The sequence below is a fragment of the Vespa mandarinia genome, chromosome 24 (genome assembly GCF_050613455.1).
Source record: "Vespa mandarinia isolate Hongniang chromosome 24, ASM5061345v1, whole genome shotgun sequence".
Taxonomy (NCBI): Eukaryota; Metazoa; Arthropoda; class Insecta; order Hymenoptera; family Vespidae; genus Vespa; species Vespa mandarinia.
The window spans coordinates 3269105-3296005 of record NC_140833.1 but is presented as its reverse complement, the minus strand read 5'-3'; the positions used below and the strand labels follow the sequence as shown (position 1 = coordinate 3296005).

The 26901-nt window shown below is 38.1% G+C and overlaps 1 protein-coding gene across 9 annotated transcripts in view; it reads right to left on the bottom strand.

The window, feature by feature from the left end:
• Kdm3 (Lysine demethylase 3) overlaps positions 1-26901 on the bottom strand; it is a 238756-nt gene that overhangs the window by 72087 nt on the left and 139768 nt on the right. For all 9 annotated transcript variants that reach the window (XM_035868224.2, XM_085663769.1, XM_035868227.2 and 6 more), the window contains one exon: positions 18672-21435. In XM_035868224.2, the coding sequence (XP_035724117.2) occupies positions 18672-21435 (2764 nt within the window). The remainder of the gene's footprint in view (positions 1-18671; positions 21436-26901) is intronic.

The following is a 26901-nucleotide window of genomic DNA, read 5'->3' as shown; positions in this document are numbered from 1 at the left end:
TTTGTCTGTGAGCTTATATGTTCACACATTCAACAGACGGTCTTATGTATAAGCGGAAAAGGGGGTCTCTGTGTTCCCGCAGGCAGACTGTACGGGACAAGAAATGTACTGGAGAACCTCCAGGGGCGGATGAATCGACGTCCAAAGTTAGAAAGAGAAAGATAGAGACAGAGAGTAAGAGAGAGAGAGAGAGAGAGAGAGAGAGATAGATGAATAGAGATAGTAGAGACGTAACAGGAAAGTTTAGTCTCGGTCAGTCAACGCGTACTGCAGAAGATGAGATTATAGGGTGTAATCGAAATTAGTCGAACCTTTGTGAACAACCTAAAATACTTTCTCGATCGGACCCCAGGCATGCTGATTCGTTTAAGCAAGTTGAACGTCTGCTTGAACGTCTTTAACTCGTGAAATTGTAATTAATTATTGAGTTGAATTATGGATATAACTTTTGATATTTGTACTTTGATATTTTGTCCTTCTATCTCTGTTTATCTCTATTTCTCTCTCCTTTGAATTCATTTTATGGAAATAATGTAGCAGTACGAACGACGATAACGACGAATTTACATTTACAATACCTTGGTTAAATGTAAATGTTGAGACAAGTTCATGTTTGAACGTCTTTATTCGAGAAATTGTAATTAATTATTGTGGAGTACCTGTTTGTTATAACTTTTGATATTTCTACTTTACAATGGTTTGTCTCTCTCTTTCTCTCTCTGTCTATTAAATTTATTTTATGTTGCGAATTATAACGATATAATGTAATAAACAAAAATTCAAAAGATATAACTAATTTAACACTAGATTTATCAAGTAGTTAATATGATTGATCGGTTTCGACCGTTTTTATGTAAAATGTCTAATTTTAAATGTTACAACATGTTCTCTCAAAACACATTTCGACTATTTCTATTAGATATATCCGTAGATATGTGAATTATGATTAATTGAAAAAAATTCCTCTTTCTGTTTTTTTCCTTTCATTTCTTCTTTCGTTTATTTTTTCTTTCTTTCTTTTCTTTTAGCCACATAACCAAAGTATATTTTAATATATTGGAATAATTGTCGACAATTACAAAGTTATTTATCAAAGATATTTCTCTTGTTAAATATCTTTTCGAAATTTATATTATTTATCTAATCTCATGTATCTTTTTGATACGAGATATACGCTTTAATATAGTGCAATAAATGTCGGAAATCCTAACGTTATAATCCACATATATCTCATTTATCTTATCTTATTATTGATATATAGATTATACCTTACATAGATATTGAAATAATTGTCGATAATTTTAATTTTATATTAATCAACGAATTTAAACTTTGATGATAAAATATTGTCAAGAATGATCGAAGAAAAGATTGTAAATATAAAGAATCAAAGGGTGCGTCCCTGAATAAAGGTAGGAATATATCCTGTGAATCTTGGAGTCAGCTCGCTGAGAGTTCTTTGGAGTAACAGCCGTGGGCAGAGAAGAAGAGGGTGATGGTCGATGCCGATGCCGATGGCGATGGTCGACCGTCGTCGAAGCGGTAAAGAAACGACCAATGAGAGAGAAAAAGAAAGAAAGAGAGAGGAATATAGAAAGAGGTAGAAACCACTGGTCGGTCGACCGGCTCACCAACATCGACAGTAGAAGAAGAAGAAGAAGAGGAAGAAGAAGGTGGTGCAGAAGTAAAAGAGGAGGAGGAGGAGGAGGAGGAGGAGAAGGAGATGAAAGAGGAGGAAACCGGTTCGACAGGTTCGAGGTCCCATTTACTCGGACATGTAGCGCCTACCTACGTTTGGATATTATGTATTATGCCATGTGTCCTGTCCGTTCGCGCATGTGTAACGCATAACTACGACGTGTATGCTCCTCGCTCGCGTGTTCGTCAGAGAGAAAGAGATAGATAGAGAGAGAGAAATATATATATATATATATATATATATATATATATATATATATGTATGTATGTATGTATGTAAGAGCAGTAAGACCCAGACCGCAGAGCATGGATGAAAGCGGGGACAACACCGTTCCTGACCTCCGTCTCTTTCTCTCTTTTTCTACAGAGAGATCTTCACTCTCGTCCAACGTTATTTGATCCTGCCTGAGAACTTCCTTCTTCTTCTTCTTCTTCTTCTACTTCTTCTTTTTCTTCTTCTTTTATTCTTTTTTTCTTGTTTTTGTTCATGTTCTTATTAAGGAGAGCCAGGGAAGTTGGTATTTCTATCTTTTTTTTTTCCTTTTTTTCCCCTGTTTTTTCTCTTTTTTCCTTTTCTTCCCTTTATTTTCTCTTATTTTTTATTTTTCTTTAATTTTTCATTGAGCTTCATAATTATCAATTAGACGTAAAGATTTGTACATTTAAATCGTTTAATAGTTTTAAGGATGAATTATATGATTATTATTATTATCATTATAATAGGTATTTCTTTTTTCTATTGTCCCTAACAAACGAGACATTTGATCGGCCCAATAAATTTGCAATCAACCTGTTATTCGTAATGTATATTGAATACGAATATCAACACCACTCGGAAATTCTTATCACCGAGCGTCGCATTTTGTTGCAGACTACTTCGTAAATACCCGACGCGTCTCCCTTTTCCGTTTCTATCCTTCTCGCGTGTTCCTTTATCGTATCGGGTGGTGGTAGTCCGTGATAACGTCGGCGGCGTGTCTGACTGTCGGGAACGTGACACGAGGACTTCCGGGAAACGCGGGGGAGGATGACTCGATATATATATATATATATATATATATATATATATACATATATATATATGAATTTCTTTCTTTTTTCTTCTTTTTCATTGTCCGTGATATTACAGTTTTCTTTTTTTCTTTCTTTCTTTATCCACTTATCCTTATTTATTATCTCGTTGGTTGGTGAGAAATGCGGAAGAGAGGTGAGAACGTTCGATAAGCGGTACTCTTCATCGAGAGCGTGTATCTTATCGAAATAAAAAAAAAAAAAAAAGAAAGAAAAAAAAGAAACAAAAAAGAAATAAAGAAAGAAAGAAAAGAAAAAAGAATCTGACTTTCGTTCTGTTATCGTTGCGTTGATAAGACAACGTGGGATTATTACGTAAGAGATTTAATTTTCCGTAAAGATATTTCTTCTTTTTTTTTTTTTCGTTCTTCTATTTTTTCTTTTTTTCTTCATTCCTTCAAAAATTGTACAACGTGTCATATATTAGAATATCGTAAGGTATTATTTTTCCTAGTATTAACATATCGGTAAAGTAAATGTAATAATTATAACAATTCCGTCTTATTACGTTGAATCGTTAACCTGATGATGATAACCTTGACACGTTCCATCGCGAAAAGTTTAAAAAGAAATTGGATGTGTTTTAGAGACGTGAAAGATCGGTGGATATCGAATTAGTACGAAAGTGTTCGACACAGATATAATTAGATATAACGGGTAATTATATTTATTAAGAACGTTTCGTATCACCAAACAGTATAATCATTAAAAGCATTTGCCAAAAGCAAAAAAAAAAAAGAAAAAAAAAAGAAAAAAAAAAATAAAAAAAAGGAAAGAAAAATAAAAAGAAAAAAAAATATGATAACGTTATCTAATCAAAGTATATCTAAACAGACAGAGGGAGAGAGAGAGAGAGAGAAAATACGAAAGTACATACGTACATTGACGTATCCGTTCAAGTGATTTTCCTGTGTTTAATCAACTGATCGAGATTACAAAGTTAGAGACTCTCTCAATCTCGTCGTACATAAACGCACACAACAAACATCGATAGTAGTGAGGATCGTGATTGTACTGGTAGAACCAATTCTCATTATACGCGTGACGAAGCTTCGGAATGGCACAATAGCCGAGATTACGACGCCTAAGCTGCTGAATTCGAGTCCTTGTTTTCTCCCTTTCGTTCGAAGGCTAACTCTCTAAGAATTGAAAAGAGGTCTCTCGTGTATAATGGGACTTCTCTATCTCTCTCTCTCTCTTTTTCTATCTCTTTCTATCTTTCTCTTTCGCAAAAGAATGCCTCGGGGGCAGGTCAAACTTCGACTTTCGTTATTACCTGCTTCTCTTCCCTCGACGTAAACACGGTGAATCATGTATTAAGAGAAAAAAAAAGAGAGGGAGATAGAGTTAGAAATAGAAATAGAGAGAGAAAGAGAGAGATTACTACGACGACTAAGAGTTGTGTCTGGTTTGTTCGAATCAAAGAGAGTAACGCACTTTCTATTTTTAATTTCGTAACAAGATAATTCATCCAGTTCGACGAATGTCTCTGTTTATTTATTTAACGAACAAAAAAATCATTTATTATATGGATTAAGCGATCCGTTTTTTTTTGTTTATACATTATACAGTTCGCTAAAATGAAAAAATGGAAGAAAAACAAAAAAATTGATTCTACCAGCGTTCGTACATTAAACAAAAATTTTTTAAATAAAAAATAAAATGAAAAAATAAAAGATATAAAAACAAATTAATTTTATCATCGTTTACATATTATATTACCATATATAGTTCGTTCAACATTTTTTTCTTTCTTTATTATACAGTTCGTTGAAAAAAAAAAAAAAAAAAAAAAAAAAAAAAAAATAAAAAAAAAAAAAAAAAAAAAAAGAAATTGATTTTATTCTGTTATCCGCTTGGAGATATCGTGCTTTAAGCGACAATATTGGTTGGTCGTAAGGACGTCGACGTGAGTGCGCAAAGCACACATGAACGATGGACGAACATATTCGATGAACTTCCTAACGGAGATAAATGTCCGGTCTCTCCCTCATCTCTCAATCCCTCCCTCTTTCTCCCCTCTCCAGCCCTTATTCCCCTATCCGCGTCCCTTCGCTATTACCATCACCACCATCTTGCAAACTCGAGAACAAGCTCGTTCGGTATTACACGGGTCGGGTGCGTGCTACCAATAGTGCATTATGCATAACGAACATTCCCTTGAATTTCTCATCACGATTCTCGACATTGCCATTAGTTTACTATAGGCGACATACGCGTTAAATCTAATGTGATTTTCGTTACGTCAATCTCTCTCTTTCTCTCTCTCTCTATTTTTTTTTTTTTTTTTTTTTTTTTTTTGTAAAGCGACCATTAAAAATTTTATTATACAATTCCGACAAAAAGGATGACAAAAATGTGATTTTTTAAATCAAATTTAATTCGCAACAAAAATGTACTTGTTCCATTTTTATTACGATTTATTTGTTAGAGCTGTCTTTTCTTTTGTCATGCTCGTTATATTAAGATTTATTTATTACGTATTATAATCGGCGTTAGCTTTATTCTATTATGAAAGTTATTGACGATTTAATCTCGTCATACATATACGTATTTTTTTCATCTTCTTTTTCTATTTTTCATTTCTTTCAGCTTTTTTCTCCTTAAATAAATCCAATTATTGAATCCGTAGCGTGCTCTTTTTTTCGAGGAAAGATCTTTAAAAAAAAAAAAAAAAAAAAAAAAAAAATTCAATTGTTTGACTGAAAATACATGGAAAGATTTTTTCTTAGATGGAATTCAAGCAGAGATCCGAATAAAGAAAAATTTTATGCTATTGCGTATCAACTAACTTATTATTCCTTGACTCAAAAATATTTAGATCGCGATTTCGATCAATAGAATTTATTTTCAATCGAAGCAGAAAAAATTGATAACCTTAATTAATTTTTTATCAATCTAATAGATGGTATCGTTGAAAAACATTTGTTGAACATGACAACGATGACGATTATTATTCGAGATTTGATCTCGTCATACATAGTCGTATCCTTCTTTTTTTCTCTTTCTTTTAAAATAAAACTACATTTCCCTGTTAACATACTATACGATCCTATCTAACTTGTTAATTATACATATTCACGCATACACGCACACATAAACGTCATCGATTACGAACCAACGCCGTACGACGACATATTTCATTTCTAAAAGATTTTCCTATGTTCTTATTACGTATCTGTCTCTGGTTTTATTACTATCGACGATGATTTCAATCTCTGATGGAAAAAGAAGGAGAAAAAAGAAAAAGAAAAGAAAAAGAAAAATCGGAGGAAGCGAAAAAAAAAAAAAAAAGAAAAAGAGGAAATAAAAAAGATGTTCAGTCTCGATCAGAGACGAAGAAGAAAAGCCGAAGATCCAGTGGTCGTGATAATTCACCGTTATAATTGGTCGACGAGGCCTCTCGCGAAGTAGGAGTGTTACGTTTCAAGATTAATTTACCTCGTGAAGATAAGATCGGTTAGGGGCTAGGTCTTACTCCAATTACTGAATCCGTAGCGTGCTCTGTAATTTAGCGCAATCTCTTCTCTCTCTCTCTCTCTCTCTCTATCTCTCTTGTTCTCTCTTAGACGTATCCTCTCATTTCTGCTATAAACGATGTCACGAAGAGAGGGTTACGTTAGATAGAAAGAGAAGGAAGGGAGGGGTTATGGTTGGCCCTCTTAGCAACTTCCGCGAGTCACTGCGGCTTTTCTAATATTAATATTAGCCGTCGTGACTTAGGAATTAATGAGATTCACCGATGGATTTGGGAGGTATCGTGTATGCCTCTCTCTCTCTCTCTCTCTCTCTCTCTCTTTCTCTGCGTATATATATACACACACACACACACACATATAAAAGAGTAAGATAGAAGATCGAAGACGATGATATTTGGTATTCCATGTGCGACACCTTCTCGCTCAGGCATTTCACAGGAACGTGCGAGGCATCGTGCTAGGGACTCTGCGTACTCCACACACTGGCGACACCCTTCCGCACCCTCCGGTTCTCCTCCTCTAAGAATCCCTCCCCCGCCCTGCCCCGTCTCTTACTCCTTCTACTCTTACTCCTTTCTTTGTATACGTGAGAGAAAGAGAGTTGTGCGAAGAAATTCTGGATTCCAAGGGCGTGCTTCCACTCCTCTATAAGCGCTCCAGGTGACGAAGCGTGACTCGACGTCGAAGAGGATCTTCTTCTCTCGTAAATGTCCGGCTGACGACAACAATAACAACAACGACTACGACTACGACGACTATGACGATTTTAAAAACCCATCATATTTCCAATTTTCATTCATTTTTCTACGCTTTTAAATACTTTAATCTTTCGATAGAACTATAAAGCAAATCGAGCAACGAAAATATCGATCCTTCATCGTGATTACTTCATTGAATCATTTGATAAGCTGTTTCTAATATCTTCGATCGAACTGTAAATACCATTTGGTGACACATATGTAAGTTTAGACTACGTCGATTGGTTATTCATAATTGTGTACTATATCACAGTAATCTCGTAGTGCCAAAGACTAATCTCATCTCTCTCTCTCTCTCTCTCTCTCTCTCTCTCTCTCTCCATCTATCTATCTATTCTGTTATAACTTCTTATCTTATAATCCCCGTTCTAATTTAAAAAAAAAAACAAAAAAAAGGATTCGATGTTAATCACGAGTCAACGGATGCAAAAGAAATTTTAGAAAAATTTGTCAGAGGTAAAAGCGTTTCCTGGCTAACGTTGGTTCACTCGCTTAACTCTGCTCGTTCACATTCTCGTTCACATTCGTTTCGTTTCGTTTCGTTTCGTTCGTGTTTACGAAGCCGGAATACCTACGCGACTTCTCGTTGCGAAGACTTCTTCGCGCGAGACAAAGACAAAGAGAGATGAAAGTCCACGAGAGAGAGAGAGAGAGAGAGAGAGAGAGAGAGAGAGAGAGAGAGAAATGGAGGCGGTTCTCCACATGCGAGTCGAATAACTGGTTGTTCCAGTTTCTGTCGTTGCGTTTAACACCAGACGCCTCTCCTTTACGTGCACACAAGTATCTCTCTCTTTTCAGCATGAATATATATATACGTATATATGTATATATTTTCTCTCTTTGTCTCTCTCTTACCAACTCTCTTCTATCTTGCATCCTATAAAGCGATTAAAAGCTGCATAACTATCTCCGCAGCAGGTAAAACTGCACACCTTTGAACAACGTTAGGCACGTTTCCTCGTTCCACTATAATTTAATTCTAGTTTATTTCTAGTTGGCATTCACACTTTTCCGAATTGAAATTATTCCTAATAGGAAATTTTTTTGATCGTTTATTTTGTCAAAGTTTACGTCGGTTGATACTCGATCGGATCAATAATTATTAATACATAAGTGTAGATTTGTATTGCTAATTACTTTCAATATAATTGTAACTAAATTGCTATAAAAAAATTTTTATTAGAAAGTTACTTTAAAATGAAGTTTTCATTTCAATTTTATAACAATATTTTTTAACGATTTTAATCGTTTTGCATCTTTTTAATATTACATTAATATTTCATTATTGATTAAGCAACAAAAAGTTAGGTCCGATTTAAATATTGCGAACTATTATCGCGATACAAAAGAATTATAAATAAATAAATGGTGCAATCTCGTTTGAGGAAATCGCGTGTGTGTAACGAAGAAATTATTACGACAATTTTAGCGAAACTGCGATTATTGTTCTTATTCAGTGTAGTCGTTCTGAAAGGAAATTGAAATATTCGTTGTATCCGGTGTCTTTTAGTTTAGCGTTTTTGTCGTCACCATCTCGTCATACTACGTCATCTTCTTCATCTTCATCTTCATTCTCTTCCATTTAATTTTTGCGCTACATCGACGAATAAAGGGATTAAACGTATAAAATATCACTGGAAACATTTGAGAATTTATTAACGTTTTCGATCGTATTAATATACGAAAGGATACGAAAAATCTTAATCTTTTTATTTTTCTTATTTTTTCTCATCTTTTTGTTTCCCTTCAGAAAGAAAAATAGAAGAACAAACTTCTTATGGATTTTCACCCAATTCAACTTGTTTCATCTCGTTGTGACGTCTCCTAAGCTGGCACTATTAATGGATCGGATCGTCGAGTGTTTAAAGGCGACCTCGAGGTATTAAAGGGCGATAAGCCGCCATATTTACTTTACCAACGAGTCGAACCGAATGAAGCCGAGTTAACCCGACACACGTGAGAATGCTAACCGAACCGTACAGTTGTCAAAATGTAACTTCATTTGTACGAGGTAATACCACTTTATTTCACTTTCTTCTTTTCCTTTTTTTTTGCGTTCTCATTTTCCTTTTCTCTCTCTCCCTCTCTCTGCGTTGAATCGAACGACGAACGAAGTACGAAACACCTGTCGACTTTGCGAAAAAGTCATTTTACACAGTGACAGATAATGTACACACGTGTAAAATATGCAGGTAGACAACTAAATGATGTTTTCTCCATGATTTTATCCTATATTCCCTCTTGTTGACCTTGTTAACAAAATTAATGCGGTACGGCGAAATTATACTTCACCGATAAGGACGGATTTATTTTTACTCGTTTCACTCGTCCCCCAGCTTTTGCAACGATAATACGATATAAAAGACTTCGAGCATGGGTTATCGATAAAAAATTGAAAGAGTTTTAATATGCGAGGATAGGAGTTTAAAGAACGTATCGTTGATATTACACAAACTCGTTCGTTCGTTCTGCTTTTCTTCTCTCTCTCTCTCTCTCTCTCTCTCTCTCTCTCTCTCTCTCTCTCTCTCTCTATCTTTATCTATCTCATTCTATTTCTCCTTTTATCCAGCTCGAGGAATAGTTTGCGGTGAAACTACGGGTGCGAGGAATTTTTATGACGAAAGTAAAGCGAAACGGTCCATAAAACCGGCCAACCACGATTCCATCTCTCTCTTCAGACTTGCTCGAAAATCGCATAAAGTTCGCAACAAACTTCCTCATCCCAATGGCGTAGAGAATCCGCACATATACAAAAACACATATACACACACACATCTTTCCAACCCTTGGGCTCCCTTTTCCTGTTTCCTGTCTCTTTCTCTCTCTCTCTCTCTCTCTCTCTTTCTCTCCTTCTCTCTCTTTTCTACATTTCTCCCTACTTTAAACTCTTCGTGAAAGAGAGAGAGAAAGAGAGGCAAAGCTAACAAACGATCGTATCTGGAGATCGGAGCTAGACGCTTTACAGCTGCGGATAGTAGCGCTCGATAAATTTTAAAGCGGAGCTGCTATATTTCTCTCTCTCTCTCTCTCTCTCTCTCTTTTATTCTATGTCTATCTTTTGTCTCTTATTCTTAGAGATAGTAGTATTTGTTATTTCCTCGATCGCACGCAAAACCGAATATATTGGAAACATTACAATCGATTGGACAAACCGTAATGATAATTTTTAAAGGCAATCATTGTCATGACACTTTCATAGATTTTTGTATTGTATAAAAGGATTGTCGATTAAAAAAACAATATATATAATCGAAAATACGAATATCTTAATTTACTTAAAAAAATACTTAGAATTAATTATTAATAAAAAGAAAAAAAAAATATATATATATATATGATACAGATTATAATATTATATCTGAGGTATGCTAAGATTGGAATTTATTATCTGTTAGAGTTATCGCGTAAAATGTATTAGGTATTATTATTAGACGTTACGACAGAAAGTTTTTAAGGTCGCCAACCAGTTGCTTTGCTCTGTTCTGTTCTGCTCTGATCTCGCTGACGATTTTCTCGCTGAGTTATAACGAGGGACGGAGAAAGATAGATAGAAAGAGTAAGAGAGTTAGAGAGAGAAAAAGAAAGAGAACTGTATACCGACTATAAATATAATTCATCGAACACACAGACAGAGAAAAAGAGAGAGAGAGAGAGAGAGAGCAGAGTCCCCGAAAGACAGTTTCTGCGTTTTCGCGTGCGTGACGCGCACCTGGCGCGTCATTTCAGAAAGAGAACTATCCTAATACTGGTCTGGCTCGTTCTTTGAATCTTGTTCTTCAAAGCAATGTGGAATACCGCGTGCCTTATGCATTCCTAGCAATGGCGTAACTTACTAAAATCATTCATCGAAATTTTCAATTAAATAATCTTTATCAAAATTATTATTAATATTATTACGTTAAATTATCACCACCTTCATATATATATATATATATATATATATTCGTTTTATAATTATTATAATAATAGGTATTATTATCATTAATATGATCATCATTATAATAATAATTATTATTATTATTGTTATTATTATTATTATTATTATTGTCTTTTGATCTTGCTTGTGGTGTTAGTGTGTGTGTAACCATGCGATGAGGTCATCCTATCAGGCCACACATCATTTGATTTATTATTATTATTGCTATTATTATTAGCATTCTGCTAATTACTGCAGCTATTTCAAATATTGTATTTTGAAAGAGCATATGTATGCATATTCAGGGTAATCCAACATTTCGAGATCTCTTTTGAAGCTTTCTATTGTCAAGACTTTATCAGATAAATTGTTAAATATCGTATATCGCAAAACGAGCATTTTTAAAGCCCGCTTTTTCCTTTTTATCTTTTCTTTTTTTCGTCAAATTTTCCATTTACGATCGTTTCCCATTTCGTTCGTGAAAAATCGAAAAAGTACAAAACTATAATAAAATGAATCGACATCAGCGTTCGTTATATATATATATATATATTTAGTATTATCGAATAAAATTTTTAGTATAATCAAAAAAAGAAAAAAAAAAGAAGGAAAAAGAAAAGGACAAATAAATCACCATAATAGAAATCGTAGAAAATCCAATCACGATTTTAAATCAATCACTGACAAAATTATCTGTATTAAACAGAAAAAAAAAGCGGAACGATTTTGCTGGCACGATCGCAAAAAACACATATAATTAATTAGTTTCCTTCCTTTGAATATATTTCTTTGATTATACCGAGTGATTATTAACATAGAGAGAAGAAAAGAGAGTCATATGGTACTTTGAATGCATTCGCGAACGTTGGACGAGGTAAAGAAGAAGAAAGAGACCGAATGGAAGAAGAAAAGAGAAGAGAAGAGAAGAGTGGAGAGTAAAGAGAAGCAAGTACGGTCCTCGGTAGTAATTATTAACCCGCAGTGACTCACTAGGTTGAGGACCTTTATGATCCACGCTAATGGGTTCGCCGCTTCACTACCACCATCGACACTACACTACTACTGTATATATACATACATATATATATATGATAGTAGTAGATAAATATATATATATATATATATATATATATATTTATGTATATGTATGCATATCTGTATGTGTATATGCTACTATCGTTCGTGCTTCTCACGTGAATACACTCGTAGACTTTCCCGCATAGTATAGTAGACATTCACGAACATTCGACGGGAATTCTCTTTACAAGAAGCTTATGCAGAAGGGCTTTATGGCCCTTGGCCACGCAAATCTCGTTGCCGCGTTCTTCCACGCATGAAAAAGCTTCAAACCTATCCTTGTCCTCTCTCTCCCTTACCCACCTATCTCTCTCTTCTTCGCATTCGTGTTCTTCTACTTCTGCTTTCGCTTCTTCTTCTTTTACTTCTACTATTTCTTCTTCATCTTCTTCTTCTTCTTCTTCTTCTTCTTCTTCTTCTTCTTCTTCTTCTTTATTCTACTCTACACGAGCAACAGCAGCAGAAGTAGAAGCACGAAAAGGGTCGAGTCAAAACGAGGCTTTTAATGGTCTCCCGTATTACACAGAACAGCTTCGTTTTGATTCATTTTAAAGGGTTTGTTCAAAAGTACCAAAAGTCATTTATTTTTTTCGAGGGAATCGTTTGATCAAAAAGAAAAGCAAAAAAAAAAAAAGAAAAAAAAATAGAATAAAAAGGAATAAAAAAGAAAAAGAAAAAGAAAAAGAAATAAAAAGCTCTTTTTCGTACTTTTCATTAATCGTAATGTATTCACTACGAGTGCCGTGTTGTTCTTATTTTTAAACTTTTTAAACTTTTTAAATTTTTAAACCTTTTCAGCTTTTTAAACTTTTTAAATTTTTTAGCTCCTTCAAATTTCGTTAATTTTATTCTCTCACAACAGAGAGAGAGAGAGAGAGAGAGAGAGAGAGAGAAATTATGGATGAGACGATGTCAAGGATGATTCGTGATGTTCACGAGTAATTGGGGATTTATCGTAGTATTGAATAATTTATAAGAGACCCGTATGCCGATTAAATTTCAAATTCAAAGTTCCTTTCGTTGACAAAATCGTTCGAAAAGTCCGTAAAAGCATTTTTAACGAACGTTATCAAAGCTGTTGTACCATCAACTTTTTTTTTCGGATGCTATCGTATTTCAGCGTAACCTCGAATGTGATAGTCCCAAAGGTTATTTAAATGAAACAGAGATGAAATTTAATTTAATATTCTCGATGTGTTAAACGATGATACTAATAACGATTGTGGAATAGTATAATTTTTGGTATTACTATTGCTTTTTCCTCTTTAATTGTATTGTATTTTAAGCGATTGAAAAATGATATTTGGATAAAGAGTATGGTATAAAGATCATTTTCACAGATTTATATTTGAAAAAATATTTTGATTTTTCTTTTAAAAAGGCGAAAGAGCGATTTCAGCCGGGCATAACGAAAAGAAATACGTCGATCGTTAATAACTCGAGACATTATTTGAGTAATTAAAGTAGTAAGTTAAGTTATTAAAATATTATCGTAAATGAGTATTAAAAAAAACAAAAAAATTTGGATAATTCTGACGTATATGGGTGTCCAGTGATAAACAAAAAATATTTAGATCTAATGTAATATGATATATAAAAAAAATGTTCTTCTCTATTACAGTTAGAAAGCCTTTGTCTTTCAGTTCGGTGCGTCCAATGATACGTGACTATGATTAGATCGAACTTGGATCACGGTACTTTTACCTCCTTTTCCTGGCCCTTTCCTCCCCTCGCCATCATCTCTTTCCCGGTAGACTTTACCGTTAACTCGGCCCACGCATTCGCGTCTTTGAAAAGCGCGAATACATACGTACGTACATATGTATAAGCAAAATTCAAGATGGCTACTTCGACCAGAGTAAACGAGATTTAGTACTACGGGAATGATGATAACAAACAAGAGTGAATCGTTGGAATTACTATCTTTCTATATCGGTCAATATAAACAAGAAGGTTATCATCGAGAAAGAATTTGAAAAAAGAAAAAAAACTAATTGATAAAAGCATGTATACGAAAAAGAAAAAAAAAAAAAAGAAAGAAAAAAAAAATAGAAATTACGTAGCGTGAAACTTTGAATTTTTTATTACAAGTATAAAGTATAGCAATTATAGTTCGGGATTATATTAAACGTGATATATATAAAAAAAAAAAAAAACGAACAAAAGAAAAAGAATCAAAGATTCAGAAAATAAAAACATAAAATTAATTTCAAGTATTAACTCGAAACTAGCATAACATTCATTATTAGAGGGTTAATCGAAGAAACGATTCAGTTAATCTATTAATTGACTCGTAAATATCTTCGTACTAATAGTTTTGTTCGTTCAATTAAATACGATCGATCAGTCTAGCTAGTTAATCTCTCGCTCCCCCCCACCCACAAGTTGGAAGTAAGTATTTTTTGTTTATGATTGCAATGATAGAAAAGAAAACTATGAAGCTATCGATCGTCGAATAAATACTAGTTCAATATTTGATTTGAAAGTAAGACGAGGTCAAGATTTTCGATCGATCAACTAACATCACAACAACGATAACGACAGCAGATAATATGGATCGATTTTTTTCCTTTCTATTATTTTCCTTTTATTTATTTATTTACTTTTGTTCTTTTTCTTTACGTATCGACTTTCTTCCTTTTTATTTTTATTTCGTTTCTTTTCTCGTTCTTTTCCTCTTCTTCTTTCCTTTCTTATCTTCTTCTTCTTCTTCTTCTTCTTCTTCTTCTTTTATTACTTTAATTTTCGTTGTTCAATAAACGCGTCCGAATGATTTATCGATGATCGTCGATCGTGATTAAAGTTACGGAACTTCGAATACCAAGAGAATGACTATAGTACGAGAGTGCGAGAGGAATTGATCGTACAGAGAGGAATTGATGGTACAGATCGTACCATTGACAGATTTTCCACGCATGTGCGGACACGGATGCGAGTTCTTCTGACGAAGAACCCATCCGCAAACCCGCCGTCGTCGTCCTGTTGGTTGTGTGATGGACGTGCCTACTACACGTGACCGGAATAATGAACGCTGATCATTGCCTCGACTATCTGCTTCGCCCACTCGCTCATCGAGAGCGACACTCTTCTACCAACCACCAACCTCAACCCCATCCCATCCCCCATCATGGCATGTGTCTATCCATCTCTCTCTCTCTCTCTCTCTCTCTCTCTGTCTCTTCGTCCGTCACGATAAAGCGATGACCTCGGAGAATAAAACATGTCGGGTCGTTCAATCGGTATTCGAAATCGAGCCATTAAATTTCACCCCTGCTACTACTACTATCCCTTCCATCAACTCCTTTCCCCCAAATGTATCCAAACACTCTCGAATGTTATTATGAGACTCGGACTCTCTGTTATCGAGAGTAAAAAAAAAAAAAAAAAAAAAAAAATAATAATAATAATAAAATTAAAAAAATAAAAGACTAAACACAAACGATATTAGATAAATAATAAAAAAAGAAATAAATAAAAATAGAAAGATAAAAAATAACAGAAAAATAATACAAATATAAAGCGATAGAAAAAGAAAACAAAATATAAGAAACAAGAGGGGGAGAGGTCATTTGACACCGTAAAAAAACAAAGAAGAAAAGAAAAAAAAAGCATTCTTTTGTCCACAAATCGATGTAACAGAGGTACCAAATATATATATATATATATCATCGATGTTAATCGACCGACCCACTGATTCAGATACACTAGTTTTTACTTTCGACGTTGGCGCATGAACGCTCTTTGAAACCGCAGGAAGCTCGTCTCTTGTTTTTTGTCCTCTAGCGGGGCATACAAGAGGAAAAAAAAAGGGAAAAAATGGTGAAAAAAAGAAGATAAAAAAAAAAAAAGGGTAATAACACTACTCGACAGGTCTCGTTACGTTATCGACATTTTACAAGAGAGGGAGAGAGCCAGAAAAAAAGATTAAGAGAGACAGACAATGTAGAAACAAACAACAAGCTCGTAAGTACTTATTCTCGTCGATATTCGTCCGGAACCGACGATTGACCGCAAGAAAGAAAGTCTCATCTGCTATTTGTTCCGTAACGAGAAACGACAACGAGGCTATCTCTTCTCTCTCTCTCTCTCTTTGTTTATATATATATATATATATGAAGAGCAAAAAAGGCGACACTCTACTACTCAAAACTCGCGTTCACGAGAGAATACAGTCAATCATCGAACGGTTTGCAAGATAAATCGAGCGAAACCGTAACGCTTTGGACCTCGAAGAACAACGAAGAGAAATTATATTCGCGACACGAGTCGGTTGGGCCTTATTTTTTTCTTTTCTTTTCTTTTCTTTTTCATCTTGACTTTTTTCCTTTCTTTATGTTTTTTCTTTTTTTTTTTTTAAATCGTCTATCGTCATCGTTCTTTACCAAGGATCTCACAATCAGCAATTTTCTAGTAGAGTTTCTCAACCTCTGCCGTGAATCAATCGAGGCGGTGAATATTGAGGTTGGTGTTAAATTTTTTTAATTTAATTTTTTCACAAGATTATAACACTTCGTTATTTTATTTTTCATTTCTTTTTTTGTTTTATTACACCTTATACCTCGAACAGAAGCGATCGTTATAATCGTTTCGAAAATAAATTCGATCTATATATTGTTTGTATAATTTCAAACATTCTCCATCGGACTCCAAGAGTTAATAGTAAAGTACCCCATTTTATCTTCTTCTTTTTTTTTGGTTTTTTATATTTTTTTCTTTTTCCCGACAGAAAGAGACACAAGAAATTTACGCGAGAATACGTGGTACGATCTTCATGTCCAAGATTTACCAATGAAAAGTTAAGAAAAAGAAAAAAAAAGAGAGCGACGAAGACAGAGAGACAGAAAGAGAGAGAGAGAGAGAGAGAGAGAGAGAGAGAGAGAGAGAGAGAGAGAGAGAGAGAGAAAAGAAGGCAAGTATAGCAGTTCTGGATTCGACCTTGTGCTCGAATGCTAGTTTCCGTAGCCACAGTCAATGATTATCTCCATCTTTTTCTCTAACCTCTTTGCTAGCATCGAAGAGAGGTCGGACTTGCATAAGCGTTAAATCGCATGGTCGTTAGATAGCGAGGCCCCTTGAGTCCTCTCGTGGTAACGCAATTGGACGTATTTGGAGCAGAATAACAGTGGGGCCGCCGTTGCTGCTGTTGCTGTTACTGCTATTACATCGCGATCGCCTTTTTTCCCCAGGAAAAATGAATAAAATTGGTGAAACACGTCGGACTATTTCCAAATAAAATATAGCGAAAAATTTCGAATCAATATAATCGTTTGCGTTTATTAAATTATTCATCATTTTATTTGATAAATTTAATTCTTTAATTTTTTGAATTATTAATTTATCAGTGCTTTTCCTATACGTTTATTCTATAATATTTTCAAAGAGGATACGATGGAAGTATAATACTTACTTATACGAAATTGTTTCGATATATATATACATATATTTTTGTTTTTTCTTAAACGGAAGGAGAAGAAGAAGAAGTAAAAAGAAAGAAAGTAAGAAAGAAGAAAAAAAAACGAACGAAGCAACAACTACGGAGAAACTCGAAAATGATTTTCCGCAAAATTCGCACGAGAGTGAATTTATTTTCTTGCACGACGATGCAGCCATCCGTAGGCCCTCCCCGTCTACCCACCCCTCTTCGCCACGTTGTGCTAGCTGCCTTCCATCGCATTACTTTCGGGAGAATAAATAAACCACTCAAAGAAAGAGATCTGGCATGGTGGCGTTTCGCGCCTGTATTTCACTCAGTGAGCGTTGTAAAGCGCAAACAAACGCGAGCTAGGCGCGCACCGATACGCGCGAGCTGTTCAATTTCATCGTTCTGGTTGTAGCCACCATCACCAACACTACCACCATCACAGTCTCTCTCTCTCTCTCTCTCTCTCTCTCTCTCTCTCTCTCTCTCTCTCTCTCTCTCTCTCTTTCTATCTATCTATCTCTTCGTACGTATAATCTTTCCTCCATGAAATACGAAAGGTGCGATCGAAAAGATTTCGTTGTATATGTTTTCTTCAATGGATACCCATGAAACATGGCCAACCGAAACGTGAATCTTTCGAACTTTCGATAATATTAAACGCAGAGGTATTGAAAACGTTAACCGAACGATTTGCTTTCATTTCGATGATCATAAAAAAAACTAATCAATTAACTAACTAATAAACTAACTAACTAAGAGATGTTATTACAGAGTTGTCCTTGTACGTTGAAAGAATCTTTTTCAATTCGACAGAAAGGTACGTAGATAGGTAGGTAGGTAGGTAGGTAGGTAGGTAGGTAGTCATCATCGTCGACTAAGAAACTTGTCGGAGTTAATCGTTCCTTCGAAACCCGTTTATTATCCCCACCGTAAGACTTTTGTAACGATTCAGATTCGGTATAAGCTCTTCTTTAGAACATTCAAAACGAGATTTCGGTATCTCCAAAAGATACCGAAAGATCTTGCGCTTATTACGTTTTCTATGGCGAAAATACGAATATTATTCATAAAGTTGATTATTATTCATAATCCGATAATTATTGTTAATATTCCTATGCCGTAGAAAAATCGATTATGCTACGTAAAGTTACGAAAGAAAAAATTAAAACCATATTCCAGGTTATGAATGTAAATGTAATCAGAAAAAAAAGAGAAAGGAAAAAAAAAACAGAAGAAAAAGAGACACTCACCGAAGCATCCTCTCATGACGATCCCTCTCGAGAAGTTCCTCAGGAGTTGGTTGAGCAGGTCCAAGAAGAGCATGGGACAATGGTGGATATCTTGGTGGCCTCCAGAGCATTTCCGTAGCGACGGCAGGATGATGGTGTCCAGGTGGCGTCGGATTTTGATAAGCGACAGGTGGCGCCGTTGCAGCAGCAGCAGCAGCCGCAGCCGCTGCCGCGGCTGCTGAACCGCTGGTACCGGCATTTGGGGGAGCCTGAGGATGGGCCATCAGTAGAGAGGTGTGTTGTACGCTCTGAACGTGCCAGACTCTAGCCGGTGTAGCCGCCGCGTTAGGCGTCGAAGAGCTCGTTGTCTCTTCGACGCTAAGCGCTGAACTCCTGCTCCCGCTCCTCTCGTCACCCGAGCCAGCGCTCCTCAGGGAACTTACCCCGCTGTCGGAGCCGCTGTCCCCATATGCTGCACCGGCAGCACCACTTGCCCCCGCACCACCACCACCACCACCACCACCAACAGCAGCAACACCACCACTACCACCGACGACACCGACTGCACCCCTAACGCCGATCGCACCACCGAGGACGCCAGTTCCATGTATACCGGCCCCGGTCTCCACCTCCATGAGGCCGGACTCATCGCCGCCTCTATTTCCGTGAGACTGTTGTTGCACCTCGAGTAAGCTCACCGAGCTCAAATGATGATGATGCTGGTGAAGTTGTTGCGGGCTGCTAGCTAACTGTTGCCGATGTTGGCTCGCAGCTGATTGCTGTTGTTGTTGTTGCTGTTGTTGTTGTTGTTGTTGTTGTTGATGTTGGTGATGGAGATGATGATGGATTACCGGACTATCAGCCGAGTATCGTTGCTGATGATGATACGTCGGATGATGGTGATAAGATTGTTGTTGCTGCTGGTGAGTTACTTGTTGTTGCTGTTGTCCCTGCTGGTGTTGAAGGTGTTGCTGTTGTGGCTGCTGTTGTTGTTGCTGTTGATGCTGTTGCTGCTGATGGTGGTGATGGAGGTGGTGCTGCTGTTGCTGATGTTGAGCTTGCTGTTGTTGTTGTTGTTGTTGTTGTTGCTGCTGCTGCTGCTGCTGTTGGTGATGATGCTGTTGCTGTTGTTGCGTTTGCGGTTGTTGTTGTTGTTGTTGTTGTTGTTGTTGTTGTTGCTGCTGGTGGTGGTGATGGTGATGATGATGGCCGGCGACCGACGGTGGAGGCTTGTTTAGTTTTTCGGCTAGAATGACAGGGCTCTCGTTGTGCCGACTACGTTCTTGCTCCCGTTGCTGGTCTAGGAGCAAATTGTTCTGCCTCCCAGCGCCGCCGCCACCGCTGCTAAGTGGACTCAGCCTCTCCAGCACGGAGCCTGAGTCCTGACTACTCGACTCCAGCAGCTCGACGACCGACCCGACGCTCGCACTACCCACGCTATCTTCCGTGCCTAGCTCGGCGTTGTTCGGCACGGTTCTTCGAGGGGATCGGTGCGCGCCACGATCCTCACCCTTGCCCTCCTCCTCCTCCTCCTCTTTCCTCTCGTTTTTGCGATCGTTTTTCCGTCTTTCCTCGCCGTCCTTCCTATCGGATTCCTCCTTGGCCTCCGCCTCCTCCTCCCCCTCCTCCTCCCCGTCTTCCTCCTCCCCCACCCCCTTCTCGAAACTCGCCACAGCCTTCGATCGTCGTGGAGACGTCGACCTGGACGATCTGGGCGACAACTTTAACGACCCACTCTCGACGACATCGACGATCTCCTCCTTCTTCTTCCTCTCGAGCTCCGAATCAACGAGAGAGCCATTCACGAGAACCGACTCAGCCGGAAACTTCTTCTCCCGATCTAACGTGTCGGGATTTTGCGGAGGCTTACCTCCAGGATCGAGTCTCTCAGGAGGTGGGGGCTCCGGTTCCTGATCTCGTTCCCTCGATTGACTCTCCTCGTCCTCTTCAGACTTGTCCAGCCGCCTTTTCGCACCGTCCCGATCCCCTCTTTTACCTTCCTCCTTAGTAGTATCCTCTAGGTCCAACTCACGATCCAACAAAGATTCCTCCAAGTTCTTCGACTTACGATCGGATCTTAGCTTTCGACCGACCGGACTTGTTTTGAGTCTCTTTGAAAGAGGATCGTTATGTTCACGTTTCTCCCGAGCTTCCTTTCCTTCCTCTTCCGTATGATGTTCAGTTACCTTCTCTTCCTTCTCTTCCTTCACCTGCTGCTGCTGCTGCTGATGCTGCTGCTGATGCTGTTGCTGATGCTGCCGCTGCTCCTGGTGTTCCGCAGCTTCCTCGTCTTCCTCCTCTTCGTCCTCCTCGTCCTCTTCCTCTTCCGATTTACTTCCACCACCACTTCCTCCTAAACGTTCCTCCTCCTCCTCCTCCTCCTCCTCCTCTTCTTCCTCCTCTTCCTCCTCTTCTTTACTACTTTCGGTAGATCTTAGAACGGTCCGCCGGCGATCGAGCTCCTCGGAATCCTTTTTAGTTTTCTGTACGCAAGGTCTTAATTTCCTTCGGACGGTTCTCTTCGTCACGCTCTCCAACAAATTACGTAGTGTAACGGCACGTTTACGTAATTTCGTGGCGGTAGCGCCACCACTGTTAGACTCCTCTAACGTTGAACGTGATATTCGATTACCACCGAATCTACCGGTCGACGGGCCTTTGTTCTCCCGATCCTCTTGTTGTCTGGTAGACGATAAAACCGGTTCGCTGTCCTTATCTGTTTTCTCGCGGCCTGCACCTTCGCTGATTCGTCTTCTACGATTATTGTTACGCGACGTACTTTTATCTGAAACAAAGAGAAATCGAAAAGGGTAAACGATTAGGACTTAACTTAGAGAGCCAGTGAATGTTTTCACTTTTTTTCAATTTCTTTTTCTTTTTTTATAGACACTCGCTGTATTAAAAATATGAACGAAATCGTATAGATCGTATCTGGAAATTTCAATTTCATTACTTCGTAATACGATTAAAACTTTTCCTCGGCAAACGTAACGATAAGCATTAATTAACCGCTTCATCGGCATTACAAGAAGCGTCATCATAAGAAATATACTATATTACCGGTTGGGTATATTTTTAGAGATCATGCAACGAAAACAAATGTTTAACGAGACGCCGATGACGAAACGATACACGTAATCTAACATAATTTTTTCCTTCTTATGAAATACCAGGCTGTCTATCTATCTATCTGTCTCTCTCTCTTTTTCTCTCTTTCTCTTTAAGGCACGCGAACAACGTGCCTCGTCATTTAACGTTGCGATCTCAGTGACCTCGATCGGAAGTAACGTTGCTAGCATGATTCAGGATTTAGTAGTAAGGATCAATGCACATATCAAGGGGAGAGATCAACACTGGTATATGCATCAGAGTTTCCGGTCCTCGTTGCATTTAGCATCGAAGGGCGATAGAGATAGACAGAGAGATAGAGATATAGACAGATAGATAGATAGATAGAGAGAGAGGGAAAGAGAGAGAGAGAAAGAGAGTTCAAGGGGTCTACGACTAACCCAGTAGATACATGACTGTAGCATGGGAACGATTTACAACCATACACGCCATACACGCATTCTGGACAGTCGTGGAAAGGCACAGAGAGAGAGAGAGAGAGAGAGAGAGAGAGAGAGAGAGAGAGAGAGAGAGAGAGAGAGAGAGAGAGAGAGAGGGAGAGAGAGAAGTAAGCGAGGGCGGGGCAAGCAGGTAGAGAGACGAAGAGAGAAGGAAATAGGGAGACAGAGGAGAGGGATTTATTGCTCAGGATTTACTGTTATTACCCGGAGGGGGAGAAGCACTTCAACGGGCAACGCCGTTGAATACGTGGGGTGCGTTTATCCGATGAGGATACACGAGGAGCATTTGCGCCTGCGTTTGTGTCTATGTATACGTATATTTGTATGTGTACTTGTGCGTATGCGTATACATGTAGCGGAATGCATTTGTGCAGGCTTTCGACGTACGACGTACAACGACTACGACGACGAGGAGGACGACGAGGACGATGAACGTCCACATGCGACTGCGCTTACAACATTGGTGCTATCCGCAACGACCATCCAACAGTTTCCTAGGATATGTGTGCTTTGTCGTCCTGTTCTGATCTCTCTTTCTCTCTCTCTCTCTCTCCGTCCCGTCCTCGTTCGCTCGTTCACTCTAACACATACATATATGGAGAAACAAACACAGGAACATTTCTACTATCTTCTTCTCTCCTCGACCCGTTTCGCATGCGTAACATCCTATCTAATTGAACGGCGCCATTGCAGTTCATTCCGCATTCTTACACGAATGCCTCGGCTATCGTTTGTACCTTCCATTTGACCTGATCGAATGTGAAATGTTGTTTCGTCAAAATAGACTATGATGATAGTTTTTTTATTTTCTCTTTGTCCTCTTTCTTTCCCTTTTTTTTTTTCTTTTTTGTGTTCGCCGATAATAGATCAGAAAAAGAATTGTTCACGGTTGACCATTTTATTTCTATTTAACTATATAGGTATATATGTGTGTGTCTGTGTGTGTGTGTGTGTAGCTGCATTTCGAATTTTTATCCAATTAAATTTCTATATACTGTCAATTGCTATTATAGAAATACAGTATAATTGAATAACTTGGTGATCTTTTAGGTGAAAATCGATAATTAAGAGTCGTAACTCTCTGTAATCTAACTTTTGCTGTCTGGCTGGCTATATACCTTTCCAAAAAATATTATATAATATGCATTATAATATATATAACTTTCTGTATAAAGATACTTGTATGTATATAGATCATTTATATATATATATATGTGAAATTTTATTTTCTAGCTAACGCTACTATATAAATGAACAATCAGAGAATCGCAATCCAATTAAACGTTTGATTAAAACCAGGAACATACTAGGAAACCAAAGTTACCTGGTTGATAAAGTTTTCGTAACGCCTATATATTCGGCAACGCAACGCGTCCATCACCACCACTACCAGCAAGTCATGGTGGTTTATACGAGCGGAAATGGTTTATGCGACGGGACCATGGTGCTTTGGCAATTAGGGTAATTAATTAAGTGCATTCGGTGGGAAGAAGATGAGCGAACGCGTTCGTGTTCGCGATCACCCTCGTTCGCTCGCTCGCTCGCTCTTGCGCGCATGAGCACGAGCAAGTTCAACATCGTGTCGTTTATCGAATCTATTGCCGCTGAGATGGTTTGAGAATCACGTATAAACGCGCAGCGAGGCAAACTCGATCAAACTATCGATCGTAGTTTCCGAAATGTTTCCCGTTTACCTTACGAGTTCCCTTTAAATCGGTCACCCTCTAACCCTTCCAATCTCTATTATCATCCCTCTCTCTCTCTCTCTCTCTGTTTCTCTTTCACACTCTACTCGATCACCGAGAATAGGAAATTTCTTCGGAATGGCGATAATTAACCCCTCTATAACGTCATATTACTTAGAAGGTACTTTCATAATCTGTATTTTTGAATATTCCTTATTTTATTTATTGATTAAAGTAAAATTATGTAATGTGAAATTTGGTATAAATTGTACTATTAAAAAAAAAAAAAAAAACAGACTTACAGTAGAGCAGTGTATACTCTCTCTTTCTCGGATAATAATTAGGTTATAAAATATCATTAAAGGAAATATATTCGTTTAAATGGTATTCTTCATTGGATTAGCTTATGGTAGTGTTGGTGATACGATAACGAGAATCTAAACTCGGCGAGTGAATGAACGACGAGTTGGCTAACGCAAAAGACACTGTTCATGGACGCACGAAAAGCGGTGTCTCATTTGGCGTGGCGTCTCGTCTTCCATGCTTATTTTAGAGCCGTTCTATTTCTGCTCGATGGCCTCTCTCTCTCTCTCTCTCTCTCTCTCTCTCTCTCTCTCTCTCTCTCTCTCTCACTCACTCTCGCATCTCCTTTCATTTTCTTTTTCTTCGAAAACGAAAGCGATCTCTCGCAGAGTCGTCGCCAACGTCTCCCACGTTCACAGCTCCGTTTCGTTGATGATAAGGCTTCCCCCTATACCTCCCACTCTTCTTTCCTTCTCTTTCGAAAAGACGTCGGAAAGAAATATGAAAGGAACGGAGAAAACAGGAGAGAAGAGAAGAGGAAGGAAGAAATAAATAAAAATAAAAATAAAAATAAAGATAAAGATAAGAATAAAGACGAAAAAGATAAAAAGAAAAGAAATAAAATAAAATAAAAATTGAGAAGACCGAACCGTCGTGTGGTTAGAGAAGAAGTCGGTTAGGTTGACGTGCACGAGTTAAGAAAAATGGCGAATTACTCGAACGAATTCGGGACGAGGTTGAACCATTCTCGGCGAGGGTGGTTGAAATAAAAGTTTTGGACACCGGCCAGATTTCTCTTTCTCTCTCTTTCTCTCTTTGCCTTACCAACTCCCTCCTCAATCCCTCAAGCCCAGCCCTCAATCCTTTTTTTCTCTACGGACTCGTTTTCTTCTTCTTTTCCCCTTTTCTTCTATTTTCTTCCTCTCTTCGACAGCACCAGCAACAGCATTAGCAGCACCAGCACCAGCAGCAGCAGCAGCAGCAGCAGTACCAGCAATGGCAGGCCTCATGCCAAGAGTAGCTTCATGGAATAGGCGCACAGGATCCCTAATTTACTCGTAAAACGACTATATCGTCGATTTTGACGGAAGTTTGATCGCGCTGACGAGGCTTCCCCACCGTCCCCTCCATCTCTGCCTCACCCAAAGAGAACGTCTTTGGCAGACGATCGGATTAAATTTGGCATGGCGCTTCAACGTACTTAACCAACAAGGGAATATTTCAATTTGATTTTCGACGAATTTGGAATGGTTTATTCGAAAAGCTGTCACTTTAATGTACGTATACGTATATACGTGTATGTATTCTCATTTTTCTTTTCTGTCCGTCTAAACTCAAAAATCGATGCTAATCGCTAGAGAATGGAACAGGTGTAGAGTGCACCACAGGACCCTCTAAATTTCGGGACTAGTCAAATATTATTATCGAAATTTGAAAAAAAAAAAAAAAAAAAAAAAAAAAAAGGAAAAAGAAATAGAAAACGTTCTTCAAAATTTGCGGCATGGGAAAGATTGAGGGGAATCTGGGGGAGAGACGAGCGTCTCTTCTATAAAAGGGAAGAACGCGGAATATGAAACGAAGAAGAGAAAAAGTCCTTGCTTCAGTTTGAGCAACGTCGTAAAGATACAATAGAAGGCGTGCGCAGCTGTGCAGAGATGTCTTTGAGAACAGGCCACCGTGGCTGACGGAGATCGTCTTTTTCTCTCTCTCTCTCTTCATCATTCCATCTCTCTCTCACTCTCTCTTTCGCTCTCTCAACTCCCGCCTCGAAGATGTTACGAGGTCGGTTGAGAAGGGACGAGAAAAAAAGAAAAAAGAAGAAATGGGGCGGGCGGGGGAGGAGGGGAGGAGAAAGAGGAAGAAAGAAAAAAAGAAACAGAGAGAAACAGTAGATCCCGTATGGTCGACACGTGACGAATTCCTTCGTTGCTATATAAGATCTAATTTCTTACATTTTATCTCTTCTCTTTCACTCTTTAGCGGTATTTCGAAGTAAAACAAAAAAGAAAACAAAACAAAAAAAAAAAAAAAAAAAAAGAAAAGAAAGAATGGCTTGCACGAAACGTGGCCAATGAAGAGACCCATGTGACGACGACGCATCGTCACCATTCGTCCTTGTCTTCATCGTTGACGTTATGTTATCACGATCAGTTGGTCGGACGTCGACGACGGATGACGACGAGGAGGATGAGGAAGAATAGGAGGAGGTCGGGTTAACGCTTTAAATTGCGATAAAAATTCCTATTACGAGAACATAAACGAGAATGCGTTGTTGCGAGGATGAAAAGGTGTTGTAGGTGACGAAGGGAGACGTATGAAGGGAGCCATACGAAGAAGAAAAAGGATAGAGGTGGAGGGAAGAGGTTGGATGGGGAGTAGAGTAAAAGGGGAGGAGGGGATCGAGAAGGGAAGCGTAATAACCGACAGAAAAGGGACGGTACTGGTGTAAAAGCGGCTTCTCGACTAGCTGGCATTCAGGCTTTATCGGTCGTAAACACGCGAGTAATTATCGTGGCCGGCCATCTTGTTCTCCGCAGGCAGGCACGTCACATCCGGTCACTGACCATTCAATCGTTGCGATCCAGACTGCGGACGACTACGGCTACGGCTAATAAATAATTCAGAAACAATGGATCGACACCACCACCACCACCATCACCACCTCCACAAACGTGTCCTCCTATCTTTTCCCCT